This window comes from Papio anubis, chromosome 17, assembly GCF_008728515.1.
Source record: "Papio anubis isolate 15944 chromosome 17, Panubis1.0, whole genome shotgun sequence".
NCBI lineage: Eukaryota > Metazoa > Chordata > Mammalia > Primates > Cercopithecidae > Papio > Papio anubis.
Window position 1 is genome coordinate 68,303,064 of NC_044992.1, and position 19,414 is coordinate 68,322,477.

Here is a 19,414-nt window from a genome sequence, read left to right on the forward strand (position 1 = left end):
AGGGTTCTGTGGAGTGTTATGTGCATGAACAGAAAAACAGTTGGTTTTTCTCATGGTTGATGTCTTTCTTTAATGACTGACAAACAGCCACTGACCTATTCAGGGCAGGGCCCCAGAAATAAGCCCAATATCAAGAATAGACAGGAGGCCAGTTCTCCTATTATGTGCAAGGGACACAAAGATTAAATGATAAACAACAGCAACAATGAGCACAGTCCCTGCCTTATGGAGCTCGTAGTCCAGTAGGAAAGACAAACAAATAATTGCACTCCAGGGCGAGGAGTCCATGAGCCGGGGCAGATCCGTATCCCCAGAGGACCCGGTATCAGCTGACGTGCCCAAGCCCTCCTGACCAGAGAGAGGCTGGTATACATTTAGATTTTGGGCCAGGCACAGGGGCTCACACCTGTAATCACAGCACTTTGAGAGGCCAAGGCAGGAGGGTCGCTGGGGCCTAAGAGGTTGAGGCTGTAGTAAGCCATGGGGGTGCCACCGCACTCCAGCCTGGGCAAGAATGAGACCCTGTCTCACACACACGCACGCACACACACACACACACACGAAACTGTACTTCACTTTGGAAGTCTGATTTTTATTTTCTTTTTTGAGATGGAGTTTCGCTCTTGCTGCCCAGGTTGGAGTGCAATGACGCAATCTTGGCTCACTGCAACCTCCACCTCCCGGGTTCAAGCAATTCTCCAGCTTCAGCCTCCCGAGTAGCTGGGACTACAGGCATGTGCCACCACACCCAGTTAATTTTTGTATTTTTAGTAGAGATGGGGTTTCTCCATGTTGGTAAGGCTTGTCTTGAACTCCCGACCTCAGGTGATCCGCCCGTCTCGGCCTCCCAAAGTGCTGGGATTACAGGTGTGAGCCACCACGCCCGGCCTGGAAGTCTGATTTTTAAAAAGCTGTGGTCGTGACCCATTGCTGGGTCAGGAAAGCAAATGAGAAGGCCTTACTAGTATTGTGGAAAAAAAAAAAAAATGGGCTACCAAAGTCTTGGTGAAGTTTGAAGCTTTAATAACTTCAGGAGTATAGACACTACAAATGTACAAAAAAATGACATTTGAAAGGTTATTTACATTTAAAATACCTTGATATTTCTTACTCAGATTCTTACAATACCCCCCCAGTGCGATACATGGCTCTAGTTGGTTTTCAAACTTCGAAAAACCTTTTATCGACTGTTGGTCAGCAACAAGAAAAGGTAACACTGGTGATTCCAGCCTCACCATGTTCTAAAGAACTGGATTTGGTGCACATGTGACCTCAAGGGAGATGACAATCAGGCCACTGACCTCAAGGGAGGTCAGTTAACCCAGGTAAGGGCTCCTTTGCCTGCCTGTCCATCCAGACACTGGCACATGCAGAGAATTAAAATGAAAAATCTAGCACTTGACTGTCAGGAAACTAAGTGGAAAAGAAATTTAAATGAGTAAATATTCAACTGATGTTTTGTAGGTTTGTACATTTAAACGTCTGAAGTTATTAAAACTGCACTAAGACTCTGGGGACACCCCTGTATCCCAGAATGAAACAGAAGACGAGGCCGGGCGCTGTGGCTCACGCCTGTAATCCCAGCACTTTGGGAGGCTGAGGTAAGTGGACTGCTTGAGCACAGGAGTTTGAGACCACCCTGGGCAACATGTCAAAACCTCATTTCTCTTTTTTTGAGACAGAGTCTTGCTCTGTCACCCAGGCTGGAGTGTAGTGGCGCAACCTGGGCTCACTGCAAGCTCCGCCTCCCGGGTTCACACCTCACCCTCCTGAGTAGCTGGGACTACAGGCGCCCACCACCACGCCTGGCTATTTTTTTTGTATTTTTAGTAGAGACAGGGTTTCACGGTGTTAGCCAGGATGGTCTCAATCTCCTGACCTTGTGATCTGCCCGCCTCGGCCTCCCAAAGTGCTGAGATTACAGGCGTGAGCCACTGCGCCTGGCCAAAACCTCATTTCTACAAAAAAATTACAAACATTAGCTGGGCATGGTGGGATGTGCCTGTGGTCCCAGCTGAGGCTGAGGTGGGAGGATCACTTGAGCCCAGGAGGTCAAGGCTGCAGTGAGCCGAGGTCACACTACTGCACTCCAGCCTAGGTGAAAGCGTGAAAGCCTATCTCAAACAAAAGAAAACAAAATAACAACACAACAAAAAACTTCTGATGTAGTTGTGTGACTTTATATACAGGAGGTAATTTAAAATTTCTTTCTTATAGTGACACCTAATAAAAAAAAAGTTTGAAAACACTGCTGAATTGGCCATTTATTTTGTTTTTTGTCTGTGCAGAAATCCCCTATTCTTTTGGAAGTTGTCCCTTGAATCCTGTGGCCCCAGCCGGGGCAGTCAAACCCTCCCCCTTCCATCTACTTATCTGGATGGGCAAGGGCATAGGCCCAGGAGCCCAATTTCTGCTTGGGGGACAAGGACCCTCTGGGCCCAGAGCAGTCAGCAGCCTAGAGTGGGCCCGGGTGGAGAGGCTCATTGGAGAGGCCCCTTCCCACCGTGTGCTTGTCTTGAGGCCGTTCCATCCTGCCTAAGAGCCGCTCCATTCCAACTCCCACAGCCCCTGGACCACCGTGTCCACCATTCACTGACACCTCTCCTGTCCACCACTCACCATATTCACCCTTTGCAGGCCAAGAACATCTCAAATTTGCCTGCATCAAATTTCAGCTCCACCGAGGTCAAGGGTTGGATAGCCATGGAACGTTTTTTTTTGTTTGTTTTGTTTTGTTTTTTTTTTTTTTGAGACGGAGTCTCGCTCTGTCGCCTAGGCTGGAGTGCAGTGGCCGGATCTCAGCTCACTGCAAGCTCCGCCTCCCGGGTTCACGCCATTCTCCTGCCTCAGCCTCCCGAGTAGCTGGGACTACAGGCGCCCGCCACCTCGCCCGGCTAGTTTTTTGTATTTTTTAGTAGAGACGGGGTTTCACCGTGTTAGTCAGGATGGTCTCGATCTCCTGACCTCGTGATCCGCCCGTCTCGGCCTCCCAAAGTGCTGGGATTACAGGCTTGAGCCACCGCGCCCGGCGGAACGTTTTTTTTAAGAGTAGTTATCAAACTGCACCCCATGGAGGCATCCCAGAACCCCACACCTGGGCTTCTACTGGAAATAACATTCTTTTACCTGGGTAACTTGTTAGGCTTTTAGAGAATATACTAATAATAACTGAACAAATTCCAATTATTATGATTGTTATTACTGAGACCGGGTCTTACTGTCACCCAGGCTGGGGTTACAGTGATGCCATCTCGGCTCACTGCATCCTTGACCTTCCAGGCTCCGTCAATCCTCCTACCACAGCTTTCCTAGTACCCGGGACTACAGACACAGGCCACGAGGCTTGGCTAATTTGTTTATTTTTGGTATAGATGAAGTTCTGCCATGTTGCCCAGGCTGGTCTTGAACTCCTGGGCCCAAGGGATCTGCCTGCCTCAGCCTCCATGCTCTCGGCTGTGTTTTACTTTTTAAAGAAATAATGGGGGCCGGGCACGGTGGCTCATGCCTGTAATCCCAGCACTTTGGGAGGCTGAGGTGGGTGGATTGCCTGAGGTCAGGAGTTCGAGACCAGCCTGGCCAACGAAGTGAAACCCTGTGTCTACTAAAAAATTAGCTGGGTGTGGTGGCAGGCGCCTGTAATCCCAGCTACTTGGGAAGCTGAGTCAGGAGAATCGCTTGAACCTGGGAGGCGGGGGTTGCAGTGAGCCAAGATCACGCCATTGCATTCCAGCCTGGGCGACAAGAGCGAAACTCCATCTCAAAAACAAAACAAAAAAAACACCAGCGTTGATTTCATTTTGCCCTGATTTTATAAAAGTGTGTACACAACAGAAAAGTGAAAGTGCTAACTCCAGTAGTAAGAAGTGCCAGTTTCAGACACAGTGCAATGGAGACAAAGACACAAACCCTTCCGCAAGGGGTGGCTCTTCAGCCTCAGGTGTGTGTGCAACGGGATGGGAAGGGATAAAGCAAAACCTCATGCGAAATACCAGAGCTCCATTGTCTAAGGCTGTGCCCAACAGAGAGCTGGCACTAAGGATTTCACCTTCGTGCCTCCCTCATGGCACGTCTGTCTTTCCTTCCGCTTTGGCACATTCAAGTTTGCAGCTATGTTTTCAGGAATGTGCACGGTGGGGGCCTGGAGGAAAGGGAGCTCAGCTGTGTCTGCGGGGAGCAGGCAAGGCCTTAGAGTGGATGAGAAAGTCATACTGGGTCCAAGATGGGCTTGCCAGGCAGATGCAGAGAGAAGGGAATCTGGGCGGAGTGTACAGCCCATGTAAAGGCATGGAGGCACGGAACACCTCGGCTCTTCCAATGACTCCACAGACTTGGGTATGATTGCAGGGTGGGTGTGACATGGTCAGAAATAGTGTGCAGAGGCTAGGTGTGGTGGCTTACTGCCTGTAATCCCAGCACTTTGGGAGACTAAGGCAGGTGGATCATTTGAGGCCAGGAGTTCGAGACCAGCTTGGCCAACATGGCGAGACCCCCCCCTCTACTAAAAAAATAAAAAATTAGCGGGGCGTGGTGGTGCCTGCCTGTAATCCCAGCTACTCGGGAGGCTGAGGCAGGAGAATCTCTTTAACCCGGGAGGCAGAGGTTGCAGTAAGCCGAGATTGTACCACTGCATTCCAGCCTGGGTGACAGAGCGTGACTGTGTCTCAAAAAGAAAAAAGGAAGAGGTCAGGTGCGGTGGCTCTTGCCTGTAATCCCAGCACTTTGGGAGGCCGAGGTGGGTGGATCACGAGGTCAGGAGATCGAGACCATCCTGGCTAACACAATGAAACCCCGTCTCTACTAAAAATACAGAAAGAAAGAAAGAAAAGAAACTGCGTAGAAATGCAGGGTCTGCAACCACAGAGATCATATACAGGACACTAAAGCATTTGGTTTCATTCTTCAGGAAGTGAGAAACCACCTGAAGCTTTCAAACAGGGACAAACAAGGCTAGGCGCGGTGGCTCACACCTGTAATGCCAGTACTTTGGGAGGCCGAGGTGGGAGGGTTGCTTGAGGCCAGGAGTTCGAGACCAACCTGGGTAATGAAGTGAGACCCCTCATCTCTACAAAAAGTTAAATTAGCTGGGGTGGGGGGGTGGTGGCATGTGCTTGTAGCCCCAGGCACTTGGGAGGCTGAGGTGGGAGGATCGCTTGAGTCCAGGAGTTTGAGGCTGCAGTGAGCTATGATGGTGTTACTGCACTCCAACTGAGTGACAGAGGGAGACCCTGCCTCTAAAAAAATAAATAAAAATAAAAAACAGGTATCAATACAAAATTTTTTAACAAACAAAAAAATAAATAGGGACAAACAGAATGAGAGCGCACCTGGGAGACTGCGGTGGGAGGATCGCAATAGGGGCAAGAGAAGAGGCAGGAGGAACTATGAGAAGAGGGTACGGGGCTCAGGGGAGAGACGGTAAAGGCCCCCACTGCGATGCTAAAGGCATCTGGTCTTCAGCTCAGCGCTGAATGAATCAGTAAAGGTGTGGCCGGCCAAAGGCAATCTCTCCAGGGTCTCATGGTCTGAGTCCTTCCCACCATGAGGCAGCTGTGCCATGCTGGGCGCAACCAGGATCATTTCCTGGAGGCGGCAGGAACCCAACAGAGTATGCAGCTGATTCTTCCTGGGGTCTTAAAGGAAACGGAACAGAGCAGCTGCTCGAGCGCTGACTCAAACCTCACCCAAGGCCCTCATCACTGCGGAGTTCCTGTCCATGCCCTTGGTCCCAGGAGTGTTCAGGCTACTCGGCTCATGGGCTGAACTGTGTTCCATGCCCCAATTCATATGCTGAAGCCTTAGCCCCAACTACATCTCAGCCTGACTCTATTGGGAAACACGGCCTTTAAAGAGGTGATTAGGTTAGAATGAGGCCATTAGGGTGGGCCTCACCCAAGGACTGCTTCCTTATAAGAGGAAACTGGAACACACACAGAGACACAAGGGTTGTGAGTGCACGGAGGAAAGACCATGTGAGGAGGCAGAGAAGGAGGCCAACTGCAAGCCAGGGAGATAGGGCTTAGGAGGACCCAAACCTGCGGACACCTTGAACTTGGCCCTCCAGTCTGCAGAACTCTGGGAAAAGAAACATCTGTTGCTGGAGGTGCCCAGTCTGTGGTGTTTTGTTGTAGCAGCCCTGGCAAACGAATACATCATGTTTCTGACGAAAGTCAATCAATTTCATGGAAAGAGTGAACTGAGACAGGCAGCTGGTTGGTCCCCAGGGCAGGCTGGGCTGAGCCCAAGCTCCATCACTTCACTGACCAGAGCCTCAGCATTTTATGACTGAATAGAGACCACGTTTTAATGTCATGTTCTGGGATAATTTTCTAATTCAGCTTTTCTCTCCCATGGAGGAGGTGGAGGCAGGAGGGGGAAGGCAAAGGGGACGTGCCTCCTGACAGCCTCCCCAGTGCCAGGAGCCTAGGACCAGGGTGCCCCGGAGGCCAAGCTGAGGGGCCCGGCCAGGCTGCAGTGGCTGGGAGAGACAGTGAACCAAGCTCATGCCCTGCAGGCTGCACCCTGCCATTTATGGCTGCCCTGGCTGATTCAAACTGATTCAAGCGTGATGCAAAGTGCTGAAGTCGGGAGAGGGAGAGAGGGGAGGTGGGAGGTGAGAGAAGAGAAGGCTAGATAAGAGAAGGGAGGCGGGGGGAGAGAGAGAAACACTAACAGAGAGACAGACAGTGATAGAGACAGATTTCTGTCTGTGTGTCAGCTGCCCAAGGAGATGGTTCTGCTACGGGGCAGTGCAAAGAGGGTCTGTTGTGGCCCTGTGGCCACCAGAGCTGCTGCCTGCTGTGCTGCACCAATCCCAATGGCTAATCCAGAATGACTTTAGAGGACAGTGGCTCCAGGAGGCAGGCCATTCCTAACTCCCGAGAGGGCATCTGTCCCTCCCTTGCCTGCAGCAGGCAAGGACGGAAATAACAGGAAGGCGACAAAAGGCCTCCCCACCCCAGAATGGGCCAGGCCCAGGGCTGCCTCCAGAGTGCCTGACAATGCTCTCACTCCTTCCAGAAGGACTCCATTAGCCAATCGGCTGCTCATCTTTTGCAATGGGGGTTGGGGGAGCATCAGCTGCAGGGCGAGCAGCAAAGCCCAGCTGGCATCAGCTCCGGGGGCTTGGTGGTGGGCAGGGAGGACAGGCTGGGGCAGGGGTCACCACTGTTCCTCCACACCTAGCAAAACAACTCAGCCATCTCCTCCTCCAAACTACAACTCCAGGCTGGGGACACGCAGGCTCCACTCTCTAAATCCGTATTTGCACCTGGATGAGACATGTCCCAGGAACTTCTGTCCAGAACCTAGAAACCCAAGTCTCAAACCGACCCCCTCACTTGTCCAGTTTTTCTTGGCAGCCACACCATCTCTGACACCTTAACATGGCCTGGGAATGTTGATTCCAACCTGATCTCCTTCCTTTTTTTTTTCTTTCTTTTGAGATAGAGTTTCGCTCTGTTGCCCAGGCAGGGATGCAATGGTGCGATCTCTGCTCACTGCAACCTCTGCCTCCCGGGTTCAAGAGATTCTCCTGCCTTAGCCTCCCGAGTAGCTGGAATTACAGGTGCACGCCACTACCCCTAGCTAATTTTTGTATTTTTAGTAGACAGGGCTTTGCCATATTGGCCAGGCTGGTCTCAAACTCCTGACCTCAAGTGATCCGCCCGCCTCGGCCTCCCAAAGTGTTGGGATTACAGGCATGAGTCACCGTGCCCAGCACTGACTTCCCTTCTATTCTGAATTCTAGAGTCTCCCCTTCACTCCAACAGGCTTCTGGCTTCACCCCTTTATTCTCTGTTCTCCTGCTACAACTACTCGATGACTTCATGTGGCACCTACATCTGCTCTCCTCCAATTCATCCTCTTTTGGGAGATGGTCTCATTCTGTATCCCAGGCTGGAGTGCAGTGTTTCAATCATGGCTCACTGCAGCCTCAACCTCCCTGGGCTTAAGCAATCCTCCACCATCAGCCTCCTAAGTAGCTGGGATCACAGGCGTGTGCCACAACTCCCAGCTAGTTTTCTTATTTTTTGAAGAGATTGGGTCTCACTATGTTGCTCAGGGTGGTCTCAAACTCCTGGGCTCAAGCCATTCTCCTGCCTCAACCTCCCAAAGTGCTGGGATTACAGGCATGAGCCACCACACCCAGCCCTCATCCAGCTTTAAGAATATCTTCAAATGCTAGCTTCATAATGCTTTTCCTGCTCAAAACCCATGCCACCTGCCTACATTGCCCAACCTTGTTCAATTTCAATATAATAATCTCTGTTTCTCCAAGTTCTACTTCCAGATTCTCCTGCCATCAGATTGGGTGAGGTCTCTCTCCTTGATGGCTAAGAACCGGGGGTGCCACTAGGTGGGGGTGGTGGGCTGGGACTCGGGGTGCTGTTTGCACCATGGCCTCAGGAACGTGATCTGTCGTTCCACATTCACCTCTGCACCCCTCTCCTTCCTCTGTCTGGGCAGGGGTCCCCTAAGATCACAGGACCTGATTTGGAGGCCCTTTAACTCTACTCTAGGTTTGCAGAGACTGCTGCAAGGAGGAGCAGACAGAGTAAAAGGAGCCTAGACTGCCACCCGGAGCAGCTCTGTTTTTGCTTTATGTCCTGGGCTTCCATGTGACACTGAAGAGGCAAGAAGGGATCCAGTGTTTTATTATTATTTTTTATTTATTTACTTTTGAGACGGAGTCTCACGCCGTCACCCAGGCTGGAGTGCAGTGGCACAATCTCGGCTCACTGCAACCTCTACCTCCTGGGTTCAAGCGATTTTCCCGCCTCAGCCTCCCAAGTAGCTGATTAGTCCCAAGTAGGGATTACAGGCATGCGCCACCACACCTGGCTTTTTGTGTTTTTAGTACAGACTGGGTTTTGCCATGTTGGCCAGGCTGGTCTCGAACTCCTGACTTCAGGTGATCTGCTCGCTTCAGCCTCCCAAAGTGCTGGGATTACAGGCATGAGCCACCAGACACGGCCAGGATCCAGTGTTTTAGAAAATGTTGGAAAACCACTGACCTAATGTGGCTTCCGCCTAAGGAAAAACACTTGCTGAGGGAACCTGGGATGAACTGCTGGTATCCATCTCTGTTTGAACACTTCCGGCACAGGGAACTCACTACCTTACCGAGCAGTCTTCCTCTCTGAGGCGTAACACCCAGCTCGAGGGCAAGAACTGCAGGCGGCTGTGCAGAGCACTGGGCTAGAGGCCTGGGCAGGGAGAGAAGCAAGATGCCTTCCTGCTGCCCCAGGTGGGAGACAAAGAGACAGGCCCTGCCTCTAGGCAGGAGCCCACAGCGATTTCCGTTCTTTCTTTTTGTGGCATTGCGGTGTATTTACTCAACAGGTGCCTACGGCGTGCGGGCCTGTTGCAGGAGCTGGGACGTGGCGGGCAAGGGCCCCGCTCTCCGGAGCAGGCGTTCCACTGCGGCAGACAACGCGCACTGAAATAAAAGATGACCTCAGACCGGACGAAGGGCTATGAAGAAAGCCCAACGCGACGATGCACTGGAGAGAGAGTGGGCGGGGCGGGAGTGGTGGGGCGGGGTACTTTACATCCGCTCACTGGGGCAAGGACACGGAGAGGAGAGAGGTGAGGACTGACTGCGTGGAGGCTCAGGCAGGGAGGGGTGTGCTGGGCAGGGTCCTGACGTGGATGCAGGGCTGGCAGGTCTAAGCACCAGAAAGGAATCTGTGGCCGCAGAGGGCTGGGAGTAGAGCCCGAGTAGGCAGGGTGCTCCTGGGCCTGGGGCTGTGGGACGTTTGGAATTGCACGTGGAGGGCTGTGAGCAGGGGCTGTTATGGGTGCTGTGCTAGGAAGGTCATGCTGGTTGTTGGGAGAGCCTGGCAGGGGTGGGGAGGATGGGAAACAGGGAGACCAGGGAGGAGGTCACCGAACAGCCACGGAAGCAGGCGCCAGAAAGATGGGAGGAGGGAGGGCTGCTCTCGGGACACACTCTGGAGAGAGGTGACCAGAACTGCAGACAGCAGGTCTTCAGGGCGAGAGGGAGGCAGGACGACAAGGACGAGCCTGGGCCTTTGGTCTGAGCAGCTGAGCGTTGGGGGTGGATCCGGGATGAGATGAGGAATGCCGGGTGAGGGCAGCAGAAATGAGGCACTGGTCAGCGTGCTGGGCTGAGGTGCACATAGACAAGCCAGGGGCCAGGGAGCTCAGGGGAGGCGAGAGCTGGGCGTACAGATGTGGGCACCATCAGCTGTTGATCAGGAGGATGGGGCGGCAGGTGTGCTCTGGAAGGCAGCAAGGCGGGCCTGGTCCAGGAGTCCTGCAGTTGATAGTATGGGCATGAGCTCTTCTAGCAGGGCAAAGAGCAGAGGGAGTGTGCTGGGGAAGCAGCTGACAAGGAGGGAGTATGTTGCAGGTGGGGGTGTCTGGGGAGAGACCAGATCACTGTTTCTGCAAGGAGCATGACCCCATCCGGGCCCCACCCCAGCCTAGGGCCGACCGCTGTGTTCCAATGTCCAGACTAAAAGCGTCGTCCTGCATTCCAACCTCACATCCCAATCAAGGGCACATTCACAAGCCCTAAACAAACTCTCTTGCTCAGATGACTGGAGCATGCCAGATTCAATCCTATCAGATTAACAGTTTTTGGCAAGTTCCTACAAAGAGGATTTAGAGGACATCAAAAGCTTCATTTAAAAAACAAAAAAGGAAAACAACAACAACAAAACACTCTTGGGGCCGGCGCGGTGAGGACAGCTTGAGCCCAGGAGTTCGAGACCTGCCTGGGTAATATAGCGAGACCCCGTTCTCCACAAAAAGGAAAAAAAAAAAAAAAAAAAAAAGACAAAACACTCTTGGGCAGCAATCTGTCCTCTCCGCAACCCCTGTCAGGGAATATCAGGTCGAATTCTAGGCGCTACATTGTGGGATAGAGAAAATATATGACAGAGAAGAAAACGAAGAGATGAATAAAATCCGATGGAAGAGGGTTGGAGAAAATGGCATAATTTTATTGGGGAAAACCAGGTTGAACAATTTTGACCACGACCAGCTTTAAATATAGTAACAGAAGATAAGGGTTGGGCACAGCAGTTCACATCTGTAATCCCAGAGCCTCAGGAGGCAGAGGCAGGAGGCTGGACTGAGGCCAGGAGTTCGAGACCAGGCCTGGGCAACACAGCAAGACACCATCTCTACAAAAAGTTAAAAAATTAGCTGGGTGTGGTGGTGTGCACCTGCAGTCCCAGCTATTCAGGAGGCTGAGGCAGGAGGACCCCTTGAGCCCAAGAGGTCAAGGCTGCAGTGAGCTATGATTGTGCCAATGCACCCCAGCCTGGTTCTCTAAATAAACAAATAAAAGAAGAAGAAGGCAGGTGGTCAGTTTTTAAAATCTCTTGAGGGCCGGGTGCAGTGGCTCACGCCTGTAATCCCAGTACTTTGGGAGGCCAAGGCAAGTGCATCGCTTGAGGGCAGGAGTTTGAGGCCAGCCTGGCCTGTAACCCGCGAAACCTTGTGTCTACTAAAAATACAAAAATTAGCTGGACGTGGTGGTAGGCGCCTGTAATCCCAGCTACTTGGGAGCCTGAGGCAGGAGAATCGCTGGAACCTGGGAGGGGTAGGTTGTAGTGAGCTGAGACTGCGCCACTGCACTCCAGCCAGGGTGACAGAGCGACACTCCCTCTTAAAACACACACACACACACACACACACACACACACACATATATCTTGAGGAGCCCTCACCATAGGAATAACTTCATGAAAGGCTAACGGCTGACTTGACTATGGAGTAGGGTTTGCTACTCCATAGTAGATCTCCAGCAGAACCCCACTGGGCTGGTGGCATTTTCTTCTCTTAAGGTGGGAGGACGGCTTGAGCCCAGGAGGTGGAGGTTGCAGTGAGCTGAGATTGCACCACGGCACTGCAGCCTGGGTGACAGAACCAGACCTTGTTTCAAAACAGCAAGATTTATCTCAGACTCTGAGTCCTCAGCAAATAAGAATCACGCCAGGAGAAAAGCGATTAATACCAAGGTCATCACACAAGAAGGCCCTTGCTGAGAATCTGCCAGGGTTGTCTCACCCAGACGTCAGGTTGGTCAGCGGGTTATAAATGTGTGCAAGGAGTTCTCACTTGAAAACATTAAATACACACATACACAGGCCACAAAACTGGAGCTGAAGGGTTGAGCGCAGTGGCTCGCACCTGTAATCCCAGCACTTTGGGAGGCAGCGGTTGGCAGATTGCTTGAGCTCAGCACTTTGAGACCAACCTGAGCAACATGGCAAAACCCCATCTCTACAAAAAATACAAAATTTATCCAGGTGTAGTGGTGCGTGCCTGTGGTCCCAGCTACTCGGGAGGCTGAGGTAGGAGGATGGCTTGAGCCTAGCAGGCAGAGGTTGCAGTGAACTGAGACTGTGCCACTGCACTCCAGCCTGGGTGACGGAGTGAGAACCTGTTTTTTTTTTTTTTTTTTTTTTAAAGCCAGTTAACTTTAGCAGTAGGGGGTTGTATATCAAGTTTAGTGACACTAATGTCAACAAATTCTGATAACCCAACACCATTGGACCAGCCGAGGCCCTAGGTCAAAAAAAAAAAAAAAAAAGAACACATTGAAAAAAACAAACAGAAACACTGGAGCTGATGCCTGGAAAGTGGACAATCACTTCTGTAAGTCCTACGGCAATTCAGGGGCAACATTTGAAGATAAACAAGTTCCATAAGTCCTGCAATGGGTTTTCTCTGAGCCATTAAATCTCATGTAGCCATTTTTTAGCCAATGTAACCCTGTGTCCAGAAAACAGCATCACAGCCAGGTGTGGTGGTGGCCACCTGTCATCCCAGCTACTCAGGAGGCGGAGGCAAGCAGGAGGATCACTGGAACCCAGGAGGCAGAGGTTGCAGTGAGCTGAGATTGCACCACTGCACTCCAGCCTGGGCAACAGAGGGAGACTCTGTCTCCAAAAAAAAAAGAAGAAAAGAAAAAGAAAACAGCATCGCTTCTACCGCCCCGCATCGAGGGACACAATGACTAGAATGACTGCTGCAGCACCCTCCAGCTTCCTTTTCAGTTTTTTCTTTTTTTTTCTTTTTTTTGAGACAGGGTCTTGCTACCCAGACTGGAGTGCAGTGGTGCTTTCACAGCTCACTGCAGCCTCTACTTCCATAACTCAAGTGATCCTCCCGCCTTGGCCTCCCAAAGTGCTACTGCGCTTGGCCCTTTCCAGTCTTTTGACCAAGCAGCAAGCAGTAAGAATGCCGAAAACAGGGCTGGGCGTGATGGCTCCCGCCTGTAATCCCAGCACTTTGGGAGGCCGAAGCAGGAAGATCATTTGAGGCCAGGAGTTCAAGACCAGCCTGGCCAACATGGTAAAACCTCATCTCTACTAAAAATACAAAAATTAGCCAAACATAGTGGTGCATGCCTGTAATGCCAGCTACTCGTGAGGCTGAGGCAGGAATATTGCTGGAACCCGGGAGGTGGAGGTTGCAGTGAACTGAGATTGCGCCACTGCACTCCTTTGTGACAAGAGCAAAACTCCATTTCAAAAACAAAAAAAGAATGCTGGAAAGAGCTTTGCATGAGGCCCCCTTAGAGAAGGGGCTTCTGAACCTGATCTCCTCGTCCTGTTCCATACATCTGTCCTTAACAGTGGCAAGCCCAGTGTGGCCAAATGCAGGTTGTTTCAGAAATACTCCTAACCATCAGGGATCTGGCACTTCTCCGGAAGACTGTCCACCAGAGGCCCAGGCTGGTCTCCCTCCTCCCACACTGTGGTTTGGACTGACTGGGAAAGAGCAGGGCTACAAAACAGAAACTGTTTGCATGCTCACCATTTCATTTCTAGCTCTCCAAAGCTAGGTGGCTTTTTTCTCAAGACATATTCTTTAAAAACATAGTCCTTGCTAAGCAGAAAATTCTAGCTGACATGAGGCTGTAACCAAGACTCTTTCTCTCGGAAAGAACAAAGTTTAGCTATTAGGGAAGCCCCTGGACTTCTTTCATATGTGGAAAAAAATTAAGTTATGCGCTCAAACAACTTTACAAAAAAATACCCACTGGAACTACTGAATATAGAAGTCCACTGACAGCCCTCCAAGGCATCTTCTCTATTCAGCTGCTCCATATCATTATAATTATTGTGAATGCAGTATTTTACGTTCTACCTTTTTACTTATTTCATACTAATGTGCTAATGAATCCAATGTGCTAATTAATGAACATCTGGATTATTTCTAGTTTTTTTCCCCAGTAAGTCGCTGGGCCTGTTCTGGACTAAATATTTGTGTCCCCTGCAAATCCATCTGTTGAAGCCTTAACCCCCAGTGTGATGGTATTTGGAGGTGGGGGCCTTTGGGAGGTGAGATTTAGATGAGGTCACGATGGTGGCGCCCCTACGATGCTATGAGGGCTCTGATAAGAAGAGGAAGAGACATTCCTCTCTCTCTGGCATGTGAAAGTACAGCAAGAAGGTGGCTGTCTGCAAGTCCAAAAGAGAGCCCTCACCAAAACCAGAATCTGCCAATACCTCATCTTGGACTTCCCAGCCTCCAAAAGTGTAGGAAATAATGCCTGTTGTTTAAGCAACCCAGTCTGTGGTATTTTGATATATCAGCCTAAGCTTCTTAAAGACAAGGACCTAAAGTGATATAAACAACTGGCAAATATCTGCTTGGCCCTCCACTACTTGGCTTCTGAGATTTTGCTAAGAGAACAGAAAGTAGGACCATACTGCCATCACAAACACAGGACAGATGATGGGGAAGTTCACCCGCCCTGGGTCATTCTGGGAAGGCTGGGGTCTCCACAGCTTCCAGAGCCCACACCTATGGTGAACAGGTTGGTGAGGGCAGAGGACACAGGTGGACCTGACAGCAGGATGACTTCAGGGGACCAGGGCCAAGTCACATGGTGAAGACAGACAGATGGAGGCTGTGCTACCCACTCAGACCACCACCACCAGAGTGGCTAAAAAACCAACCCCTTTCCCAAGAAATTTCCCACTGGGCTTCTTTGTTTCAACATTCTCTTTTGAAAAATTCCAAACCTACAGAAAAGTTGAAAGAATAATACAATGAATACCATACACCCTTCACCTAGATTCACCAGTTGTTAACATTTTGCCATCTTTGCATTCTCTCTCTCTCCATACACACCCACACTGTGTGTGTGAATGTGCCTGTAACTATTTGAATCATGACATGTCATCCCAAAATGTTTCACTGTGCATCTTCCTAAGGATAAGGACATTGTTTACACAGCCATCTGCCGGTATTGTACACAAAATATTCAGCGTTGATTCAATAAGCTTACCTAACACACCCATTTATTTAAAAAATGTCTCAATTATCTCCAGTGTGTCTCTTATAGCTCCCTACTCCCATCCCTGATCGAGAATCCAATCAAGGATCAAGATTGTATTTATGTGTCATATTGCTTTAATCTCCTAAATCCCAATTAAATCTAGAAGAGTCTCTCTGTGCATGACACCGGCCCACTGCCTTGCAGGAAGTCCCTACTCTGTCATTTTTTTTTTTTTTTGAGACAGAGTCTCGCTCTGTCGCCCAGGCTGGAGTGCAATGGCACAATCTTGGCTCAACTGCAACCTCAGCCTCCTGGGTTCAAGTGATTCTCCTGCCTCAGCTTCCTGAGTAGCTGGGATTACAGGCGCCCGCCACCATGCCTGGCTAATTTCTAATTTCTGTATTTTTAGTAGAGACAGGGTTTTGCCATGTTGGCCAGGCTGGTCTCGAACTCCTGACCTCAGGTGATCCTCCCACCTCAGCCTCCCAAAATGTTGGGATTACGGGCTTCAGCCATCGTGCCTGGCCTCTAGTCTGTCTTTGAGCAGAGATAGGCCCCAAGTGCCGAGATACTTGAGTCCTGGCACAGACAAGAGATTTAACTCTAGTGCTATTCAAATGACCCTTGACGCTTTGCCAATGACCACTGTTTGGGAATCCAACCATCCAGCCTTCCTCGAATCCACAACTCCATTAGGTAAGAGGCCTGGCAATCCTAAAACCCCAACCTACACAAGAGCACCAAGAAAGCCCTGAGTCCTGGCCTGAAAAGAGGCCAGCTCTTGTTCTTGACTTCGTTGGTTCATGATTCTTTGTGTGAACAGGACTTGCCTGTAATGCTTCCTCACAGCCCACCCCTCGCTAATCCTTAGGAGAGAAAGAAAAAGAGGTTCTAGCAGTATCTTTCTGCTTCTCCTCAGCCTCCCTGCCCTGGCCTGTGCTGCCCTGGGGAGGCTGCACTGATCTCATCCCCATTTCTTTGGTCCATTTTCAGGGTCTCAGCCTACAGTGGCCCCTCCCCACTACTTTGTCCTTGGCCAAAGAGGGTACCGTGCACCTAGGGGACGCTCCTGAGTGATCCCCAACAGCAGCTGAAGGCTGCTTCCCAGGGTGAGAGATCCTCTCAATAATCAGCTTTGTAGTCGGTGGCAGCAGCTGCCCCAGCCAGCCCAGGCATCCTTGGGAAGGGAGAGGACTGGATTAGAAAGGAAGCAGTTAATGGAAAATGAAGAGGGAGGGGAGAGGTGAGTTACACGCTGCTCCCCAGGGCAGTGACTTCCGAGCTAACAGCAGGTGGTGTTACCCTCCTCCCTTGCTGTTGATGGGGTTTGCTTAGGGAGGGAGGGAGGGAGGAAGAAGGAGGCTGGCAGAGGGCATCGCCCCACTTCCCAACCCCGATTTGAGTTGTCTTCCCCAGGGGGCCTTTTTCCTGATCTGTCCTCCAAGCCCCAGCAGTGTGATCATCAGAAGAAAGCACTGGAAGCTCTTGGAAATGCTGGAGTACACTTCAGGACAATTTCTTTTCCTTTCTTTTTTTTTTTTTTTTTTTTACTTGTCACTGACTTGAAGCTCATTAAGACAATTTCTAAGCAGCTTCTTAAGTAATGCCACCACTGGGAGTGGGTGGGATGACACAGTATCTGTGTCCCCACAGCACCTGGCTTAATGTTTGCAGGCAGGAGTTTTGGGGGAGCTTTGGCCAGCTCAGGAAGGCCTGGGGACTGGAGCCCAAAGGGGAAGGACACTAACTTCAGTTGAATTCTCCTGTTGGGTGGGTTCCCTCTGGAGGGTGCTTTACTGGGAGGACAAACACAAGCCTCAAGTCATCTTCACTGGCACCTATGTTATGGGGGCTGGCTGGCATGTGAACCCCTGAACTGCCTTGTCCTTCAGAGCACCCATTCAGCCTCAGAGGACGTGCATTCACCCAGACAGAGGAAAATTATGCGAGGGGCCCTATTTAAACACCAATGAACCTATTCCTGTAGGTATCATGTGCTGAGAGCCGAAAGCCTTGTATAAAGTTCTTTAAGCGTCGTGCCCCACAGGATTGAGATAAGACAGGGCGCTGCTAAAGGACATTCTGCACTTCAGTCCAGAGCCTGGTGTGGGTGATAAAGGGACAGCCCTGTAAGGCCAGGGCTGACTGACTGAGGGTGCATGACGGCTCCAGAACTGTCTAAAGGCCTCTCCTGCTCCCGCGAGACCTCGACGGAGGCAGGAATCCCAAATATGGGAGCAAACACAACAGGTCAGCACATGTCCGAACCGTCCCCCTCCACCATCACCCCCTGAGGTCTGCAAGCCCACCTCAAGCAAGAACGGCAGGGCCTGCCCCCCGACCCCCCACCCCATTAAACGGGCTGGTTAGAATCCTCTCTAATGACACAATTAGTCACCCACTTGTCAAGCAAAGCGCCTGCTCAGATGGGGTCTGGCGCACTTACTCAGCAAAGAGAAATGTCTTTGAGCACAGCCTGGCTGCCTCCTCCTCCCCCGAAGGGCTTCTCTCCAGGGTAAACCATTGTGTCCAGCACAGGACAGAGTGGGCACGTAGGCACGCAGACAACGCGCATCCCGGCTCTCCTCCCTTCCAAGAAAAGGAGCTCAGGGGTAAGAACAAGGGATTACAATCCGACTGGAGACCATGGCGGTGGCCTGGACCAGCCAAGCGTGGTGAACTCCTGGGAACATGAGCACACAGGTTTCCAGTCTAGAGTGTAGGGACTAGGATGAGTGGATGAGGGAAATCCGATTCCTCTCCTGATATCCACAGGCAGGACAGGGTGGCCAGGGCCCGAGCTGACGGACAGCATGGTGGGAGGCCTGGGGCAGAGGCAGGGAGGGCCGCTTTGGGGTGCTCACTGGTGTTCCAGGAGGGCTTTATCCTGCATCTTCACTCCAGGCCCAGCTTACCTACAACCCGGGGGAGTGGGGGTAGGAGGGTGTTAGGAGATGTGTAGCTTAAAACGACAATAAAAAGAACTGCTGGGCTCGGGTGCCTTTTCTTTCAGTCTCAGCCTGCGGGCTTCACAAAACACCACAGCACTGACTCTGAAATCTTGACTTCAAATTGACTGAAAAAGAAAAGCCAGCTTTCCTCCCTCGCCCCCCGAAAGTACTACTTTTTAAACATCAAGATAACTCTCATGGCAGGCCTTGAAATAAGCCATAGGCACGTGGATTTGGGAACCGGTGGGCGGGAGGGGTCAGAGGTGGGTGTGGAGCAAAATTCCAAGTCCCGGTCGCGAGGCCTGGGAGCCAGCAGCTGCGGAGCACGCCCTGGGCCGGGAGAGGCCGAGGTGAGGGGAGAGCAAAACACCTCCAAACAAACTCCTTCGGGGTCGCCCCTCGCCACACTTTCTGGGGGAGGGCGGCGACTTTGCGGGCCTGCGGCTTAGCATGGCGGGACCTGCATTTCCTGTGGGCCGAGGGTTCTGCGCTTCCCGGGGGCAGCCTGGGCTGGAGGCTGCGGTCCCGCTCCCTGGCTCGGCGGGGAACGGCAGCGGCGGCTGGAGCCCCGGGGGTGGGGAGAGGGCCGCGGGGGCCCCGGTGCGTACCTGCCTCGCCTCCGCCGCCTGCTCCTCCGCCTCCGCTGACGCCACCGCGGGATCCCCTGGCCCTTCGGGCTCCCCCGGTCCCGCAGGCTCCCCGGGCTCCCCAGGCTCCTCCGGCCCCGCGGGCGCGGCCGCCGGCTCGGGGGCGCAGGGGCGGGACGGCGCCGGGGCCCTGGTGGCCTCGGCCGGGGGCGCCGGTTCCGGGGGCGTGCAGGCAGGCTCCGGGCTCGCGGTCGCCCCACGTCGCACCAGCAGCCAGGCGAGCAGAAGGGCCAGCGCGGTGGCCAGCGCAGGCAGCGCGGCCAGCAGCTCGGCCGGCGCCTCCATTGCGCCGCGGCCGCCGAGTGCCGGCCCGCTGGGACCCCGAGGGAGCCCGCCGCGCCCGGTCGCTGCGCCCCGCCCCGGGGCGGAGCCCCCGTCGCCCGCGCCCCGCCCCTGGCATCCTCCGGCCCCCGGTGGTGACGCACAGGCTGTAAGCGGGGGTGTAGGGGGGCAGAGCCCTGACCCTCTGGGAGGCACAGGAGAGCCAACCCCTGCCCAGCCTGGGCAGCCTTGACGCTTTGGGGCACATTTAACTCAGGTTCAATTTG

At 52.3% G+C, this 19,414-nt stretch overlaps 1 protein-coding gene across 3 annotated transcripts in view; it reads right to left on the reverse strand.

The window, feature by feature from the left end:
• The window catches only part of MXRA7 (matrix remodeling associated 7), a 33,384-nt gene extending 14,165 nt beyond the window's left edge, over positions 1 to 19,219 (reverse strand). For all 3 annotated transcript variants that reach the window (XM_003913486.4, XM_009191313.2, XM_003913485.3), the window contains exon 1: positions 18,828 to 19,219. In XM_003913486.4, coding sequence (XP_003913535.2) covers positions 18,828 to 19,151 — 324 coding nt within the window. In that variant the 5' untranslated portion in view covers positions 19,152 to 19,219. The remainder of the gene's footprint in view (positions 1 to 18,827) is intronic.
• Between the last annotated feature and the right edge of the window lie 195 nt (positions 19,220 to 19,414).